The 7,833-nt window shown below is 36.6% G+C and overlaps 1 protein-coding gene across 1 annotated transcript; it reads right to left on the reverse strand.

Annotated features, from left to right (window-relative positions):
* Nucleotides 1-1,275: 1,275 nt before the first annotated feature.
* On the reverse strand, nucleotides 1,276-2,367 carry LOC110095136. Its single transcript, XM_020820549.2, has one exon. The coding sequence runs from the start codon at nucleotides 2,038-2,040 to the stop codon at nucleotides 1,393-1,395; it is 648 nt and encodes a 215-aa protein (XP_020676208.1). The 5' UTR covers nucleotides 2,041-2,367; the 3' UTR covers nucleotides 1,276-1,392.
* Nucleotides 2,368-7,833: the final 5,466 nt, after the last annotated feature.

Consider the following 7,833-nt stretch of genomic DNA (forward strand, 5'->3'; position numbering starts at 1 on the left):
GCACTCTATTCCACTCGTGGTTCAGTTCGTGGGCGTGGTGCTTCAGGAAGATCAAATCGTGGCCGAGGAAAATTTTCTCGTCAGCAGTTTCAGTCTAGAAATAGACCACCGTCACCTTCTACACTGCCATCGTCGCCTTCTACAATGCCTGTTACAGTTGCAATGCCTAGCACTCGACCTGTCTGTCAAATTTGTGGAAAAACAGGACATACTGCTGTAACCTGCTGGCATAGATGTAATATGCAATACTCACCTGCACCCAGAGCTCTACTTACTCAAACCCAACCGCCTACCTCACATACCGAGTGGATACTTGATTCAGGTGCTTCAACTCATTTAACGCCTGATATTAGCAATCTTTCCCAGTCCACTCCTTACCACGACAGTGACTCTGTTTCCATTGCGAATGGAACTCAACTACCTATACATCAAAGCGGACAGGGCATTCTACCACTTCCAGACAGCAATCGTAAGCTTCTTCTTCGTCGCTTATTACATGTCCCTTCTTTGTCTCACAATTTGCTTTCTATTCACAAATTAAAGCAGAGTAATATAAGCTACAGTGCTTTCAGCCATTCTCTTCTTCTGGTTTCTTTGTTTTCTTCTTTATTGCAGGGCTTAGCTTCTCAAAATATAATATTAATCCTAATATAAATTAAAAAATAATTATGCTCATATTGATGAAAAAATCTAACAGCATAACCTAATATAATTTATTTTCCACTTTTTATCTACATCCCATTAGATTCCTACTTTTTGTAATCATCATACGTATTTTCCTTTTGTTTCTTAATTATTTTTTAATTAATTTATTTTACAATTACTACTAACAAATATGATTTTTCCACAAATTTTATGAGCTACAGAGCTAGAAGGGAAGCACACAATTAACTTGTTAAAATTGGTTCTAGAATATTTTTATTTTTTATCCAAAATTCCGATTTATTAAAAAATTGTACAAAATAACATTTGCACCTTAGATATTTTTTAATTTATCCTATAATTTATACAAAAAAAAAACTACTAAACATTCATAATTCTACAACCATATTTTGGAAATTAAGTACTCAGTACAATTTTCTTTAAAAAAAAAAATTCAAGAGTTTTACCCATATTCTTCTTGCTTGCTACACAAGCCATAGAGTCAATCCAAATTTCTAATCAGCTAAGGTCCACTTCACAAAGACCAGTTCCACCATTATTCCACAAAACTAACTCAGTAACAAAAGAAAAGAAAAAAAAAACACTAAGCATTCATAATTATACATCCGACCACACATAAAACCCACTTTCTTATTTACAAATTAAAAAAAAAAAAAGACCAAAAAACATATCTTCAAAACGCAGAAGCAGAAATCTCAAACAAACACTTTCCTATAAACTCGATAATCATCACCGTCGCCGGAATACGTGCTCCTCCCCCGTCTTCCGATCCACGTGCCGTATCCACCGCCCCAGGTCTCCTCCCGAAACGGTCGCCCCTTTCCCTACTCCGACGTGCAGAATCTGCACCCCACTCCCAACCGGCAAATACACCGTTCTCACCACCCTCCTCCCGTCATCCGCCACCGCCAACTCCGGCCTCCCCTTCCCGCCACCAGCATGCCTGCAAACCACCACCATCCCCCTCACCCCCGGCCTCACCTCCCTCACTATCCTCGCCGCATCCCTCCGCCGCCAATCCACTACCAACAACTCCACACCTTTCAACTCCCTCATCACCTCCTCCGCCTCCCCCACGACAACCTCCGCCGCATCCGACCCCACCACTTCCGCATAGTCCTCCGCCGCATCCTCGTCCGGCAGAACGCACACGTGTCGCCCACACGTATGCCTCGCGGCCTCAGATAAACCTACGCTCGTCGTCGCCCCGCCGCCTCTCACCCAAGCCTCGACGATCAGCTTCGCGTTCCACCCTCCGGCCATCGCCGCCACGAGCTCCGCCGCAGCGCTGTCTTCCACATCTTCCCTCATCTGTGCAGCTTTCACCGTGTCTATATAAGCCTTGAAAGCCGTCTCCGGGCACCAAACAAGCTTCATCGCTAAATATCTTGCTCTCGAGGTACAAAGAAAGGGCTTTATATAACCGGAAGTATGCAGTTAGTGGAAGGCGTTGACAAATCGGACAGAGGGAGAGAGGAAAAAGTACCGATAGTTGGAAGAAATTACGGAAGAGAGGACGGAGTTCAGTTGGTTAAATGACGTTTGACAAATTGCTTATATGACGACTTTGGCATTTTGATAAGACGGGTTAAGCTGAAGACGCCGTACTTATCATCCAGGATTGGGCGGCGCGGGCGGCAGCGCGCTGGCCGGATTGCCAACATGGCGCCACGGGATGGCAGCTTGGAGATTTGGTCAATGCCTGAGGTTCCATTGCTGACGTATGAGCTTATGAAATTCACACTTGACATTATTTATGCTGTTTACCCAAAAAAAAAACATTATTTATGTTTAATTTTTTGATATTTTAAATAATTGTTTAATAATTAAACTTCATTTTAATTATTTTTCTATGTTAGTCAAATATGCTCGTAACTAAGGCTTCGTTTGGGACGGTTTTCTTACTGTTTTTTAAAGCGGTTTTTTAGTACAAACATTTTATTATACTAAAAAGCCACTTTAAGAAGCAAGAAGAAAGCCGTCCCAAACGAAGCCTAAGATAAAGTTTGGAACAGCTTTCTTACTAAATCAATTTTTTAGAATAAAATTATTGGAAACTAAAACTTTTTCCGTTAAAAAAATGCTTTAAAAAGCAATAAGAAAATTATTTCAAACGAAGCCTAAACAAAAGCTTTCATACTGCATTTCAAAGATACTTTTTATTACAATTTTTAAGATGTGTTAACAAACCATTTTAAGAAATAATAAGAAGGTCATCCCAAATAAAGCCTAAATGAGAAATTGTTTGATTTCTACGAAAGAGGGAGATAATTCTGGTTCATTGAAAATTGCTTTAAGAAAATGAGAGATAAAATTGCTTTAAGAAAATTTTATAAAAGATCAAAATTAATTTTCTTATTCTCAAATTTTAAGGGGTTAGAACCCTAAAATTAAATAAACAAAAAATATGTTCAATTTCAAAATAGTCTTCTAATTATGTGTTTATGATCATGTAAAACATTAGAATCTCAACCTATCAAAATTGATCCAAAATGATCCACTTGACATCAAATTGAAATCAATTTTGAAAAGTTGAAAGATTAAATTATGATAAATTTTATAATATAATTACTACATTAATTACAATTTTGAATCAATTTTGTATAGCGAAGGGATTAAATTTGGTAATATGATATTCTTGGACTAAATTAATCATACAAAAACTATTTTAAATTTTATTTATTTAATTTTATTTCAAAATTATAAACAATTATATTTCCAGCGAAAAGTCAAAGTACATTGATGAAATTTAATGCAAACATTACTGTTTCAAACAATACCGTTTTCTGAGCCAATTATAAACTCTTGCGTCCCAAAACAACGTTCATAACCTTGATGGTACGGATTTTGTCATTTAATGAATGGTTAATTTGAAAATATATTTAATTTCATTTTGAGTCACAATTTTTTTTTTAATTCATAATAAAGGATCTTTAGTCATATTTTCTTTTTCACAGTAAATTGCTTTAAATATAAGTAATTTCTATTTAAATTACTAAAAGTAAAAAATATATACATATATCAATATAAAGAAAACTTGTCTTATATTATGAATAATAAATATAAAATTAATTAATTATTCATATATTATATCACATATTTTAAAAGAAATTAAATAATTTCAAAAGTGCTTTAGAATTTTTTTTTTAATTATAAAAGTTTACTGACATAAGCAATTCATAAACTTACAAACACACGCATTAATTTATAGAAAATGCAAACTACAGATATTAATGAAAGCCAGCTGAGGAGCTAAGCCTCTAAATAATTATCAAATGGCTGGGTTAATTAAACAATTACAACTTGCTCCATGAAGTAGACATCCAATTTCTCATGTAAAAGTTGCAAAAACTAATGCCGAGCACGTAGAACTCGGCTGTAATAATAAAAATAATATTTAATTGATTTTTTAAAAAAATCAAAATGAAGCCAAAAATTTACAAAAAATAGGATAGAATGACCACCGCTATTATTTGTACACAACCTGTGTACAATTTTGTACACATAATGTGTATAATACACACTATGTACATGTGACAGGACCAATTTTGATTTGAGTCCGAATGCATCTGGACTCCGCATAGAATAATTTCTGTTTTTACTGGGAAATTTAGACCAATTAAGACAAATTCATACACACACATCACATATAAATGACTCTAACCCAAAACCACTTAGGTTTCGTTTGGGACGGCTTTTTTTTCTGCTTCTTAAAATAGCTTTCTAGTACAAAAATTTTACTAGAAAGCTGCTATAAAAAGTAGTAAAAAGGTCATCCCAAATGAAGCCTTTGTTGGTAGTTAAAGCTCCCAATAAGGCTTATCACATTGAAATATTTTAAAACAAATTCAATAATATTTTTATCTATCATTTATGATCTCTTAGGCTTCGTTTGGGACCGCTTTCTTATTGCTTCTTAAAGAAACTTTCTAGTTCAAAATTTTCAATGTTTAAATTAAAAAGGTGCTTTAATAAACAGGAAGAAAGTCGTCTCAAATAAAATCTTAATTGATAGTCAAAACTTTCAAACAAATTCAAATGCTCAATAATCTTTTATTGTGGCACTCAATAAAAAAAAAACGAATGATGAGAAAAGTTAAAGCCTGTGGTCACTTGTTTTGACAAGTATACCGAAAGGAATAGATTCATGCTAATCAGAACATCGATGTATCTGGACGTTTATCTTTAGGGACTATGGTTGACATTTGAAATTTTGACTTTAGCTAATTAAATATATATATTATGCTTTTGAAAATATGAAAAATGTCATTCTTTTAACTGATGATCTAAAAAAACATTTTAATTATTTTAGACATGTGACTTGAAAGAATATATAAATACTTTGATATTTTCTATAGAAATAAAAATTGACTTGTATTATCAAGTCTCATATTTTTTACAAATCTAATAATTGAATAATCAATAATATAGTTGTCGTGTATAAGAAAATGAGTAATGAAGTATTTTTTTTTAATATGAAATATATTAATAACACAAAAACAAAGGTTACAACAGCATAAAAAGAAAAGCTAGCAGAATAAAAGACTAAATAACAGAGAGAATTAGAAGCTAAAAGCGAGCTCAGGAATTAGACAAGGCTTCCAGCGTCCAGGGCGTCCCGCACGGACCCTCCAGTAAGCGAAGATAGCATCCCAATGATCCATCCCGAGAATCCACACCTACGGTTGCCACCAGCAAAGAACGACCAGGACGCGAGCCCCACCACATCATTGCTCAAAGCCTCACGTAGCAGCAAATCAAACAGTAAAGCCGACAAATCCCGAGAAGAAACAGCAAGAAGCAACAAAATTACGAAACAAAAATTCATCTTCTGCGCCGACCTCTACCCCAAAATTTTCCGCGAGTGCCAACATTTGAAGCACGCACAAGAGTAAAATCATGGTCGGACTCAAAAGACTGCAAATCTGAATCCACATCCGACGAATCAACCAACCAATTATTCTGATTCCTAATATCCAAACCAGATGAATTACCCACACAGTTAGCCATCACTTGGGTATCAACCTCACTTACAGGGACCACAACTAAACTGTTGGTAATCGAAATAACTTCCTCTCTCCCCAGATACGAAAACTCCTTCTCAATTTCAGCTGGCACCACCACATCAGGCATAAAACTATCAGAACCACCATCTGCATCCTTTAAAACTTGAACACCCCCATTAGAATTCACAACACCCATAACTGGCGAGCCATCAGAATTCACCACATTCATCGCACCAGAAACCACCTCCGGCACCATCACCGGAGAATCAGGGTCTCTAACATCATTCACAACCGGATGTACAAAAGGAGCTGCATCGGGGGATAAGACAGAACAGTTACCAACACGACTACCAGGCACAACATTCACGGCATTAACCACATCAACCACATTCATAGGGGGTATACTGACGGATGGGTTAGAAGTGACCAAAGACTCCAAAATCTCAGAAATTCCGCTCACAGGCAGCGGCCGATCCCCATGATCAGAAAGAGGAAGTTCGCCCGCAACCTGCGCCTCATCAATGACCAAAGAATTGACAACAACACCATTATTCGCATTATCAACAGGCTTAACCACATTCTCATGAGATTTATGCACATTCAAAGTAGCAGAAAAATTACCACAATCCCCCTTGATATGTCCAAGCAGTTTACACCCAACACAATAAGCAGGCACCTCCTCGAAACAAACCCGTTGAACATACCCAAAATTCTCCGAACCAAGCAAAATTTTATCAGGAAGATCCTTAGAAATGTCAAGCTCCATCAGGACCCTCGTTAGAGAAGGTCTAGACCCGGCAGATGTTGAATTATCAACTTTTAATGGACGGCCAAACATCGAAGCCAAGGCATGAAGGATACGAGGGGCAAAAAGGTGTGGTCGCAGACAGGGAAAGGCAACCCAAATAGGAATTACCGGAGACTCAACCCCGACATCAAGATCCGGCGACCATTTAGTAAGTTTCAAAAAGCAGTTATTAACCATATAAGATCTATGACTGAACACTCTACTATAATCCAAATCATTAGAGAGCTTAATAAGAATATGAGATTGATCCAGAACAGTTACAGAGAATTCAACATTCAGTTTCAAGCTGAAAAGAAAAATTTCGGATAGCATCTAGTGAAGGACGACGTCTAGGAAAGAAACCAACAAGAGCAAATTGAAAAGGAACAGACAGAGCTACAATTTCTTCCTCCGATATCCATAAAGAGGGTAAACCATGACAAAAACCCTTTCTTAACTCAGGAAAATCAACTGAAATCGAAGAACCAGATAAAGCTTCCACAAAAGAATGCGGTTTAAAGGCCCCATCCAAAAAACCGGGGTCACAAACACGACTACCCACCATAACGAAAAGAAAAAACGAAGGCAGAAATAGAAGAGGGAAAACAAAGAGAAACTCCCTGGAGATCAGCAATCCGAAGCCAAGATCCAAGCCCCAGCAAAGCTAGGGCAAAGTCCTAGCGGCGGAGACGATGCCCTAAAATCGCAAAAGCGGAGACGAAGCTGTAAAGCAAGCTACTCATAATGATGAGTAATGAAGTATTGAAGCCATAGAAAATAGAGGAAAAAAGAGTTTATCATTTATCATTTAAGAATCGTACAAAGCTAGATAAGTCAAGAGCAACTCATAGGAAACACAAATTTTATTTTATTTTTATTATTTTTTTATGATGAGGACAAAAAAAACGCAAAAACCAAAAATAGCATGCTTTGTTGTTGTAGTCGATGATGTGTAATGAATTTGACGGGCATCAATGTTGTTGGAAATGGGTGTATTGGTCATTTAGGTGATAGCATGCATCAATGTTATTGGCGATAGCAAGTAATAAAGTCAGTGGGTGTTCTCATTAGTATTGGCAGCATGAATCTACTTTATAGACAATGACAAGTATCAATGTTGTTGGCAATGACATGCATTGACGGCCTATAAAGAGCGTTGTAGGCAATGACAGATGGACGATAATTGTCAAGAGAGTGTTGTCTAGTGATGGCAATGTTAGGAGACTGTAGTTGGGTGATAATGATCAGGAGACTGTAATCAAGAAATGATGGTTGGACTACAGTGGTCATATGATAAAAGTCAGAGAATGACAATTAGAAAATAGAGACCATGTTATGCCAATCATATAACGACCACCAAGTGAAAATAATTAGGGA

This window comes from Dendrobium catenatum, unplaced genomic scaffold, assembly GCF_001605985.2.
Source record: "Dendrobium catenatum unplaced genomic scaffold, ASM160598v2 fragScaff_scaffold_621, whole genome shotgun sequence".
Lineage (NCBI taxonomy): Eukaryota > Viridiplantae > Streptophyta > Magnoliopsida > Asparagales > Orchidaceae > Dendrobium > Dendrobium catenatum.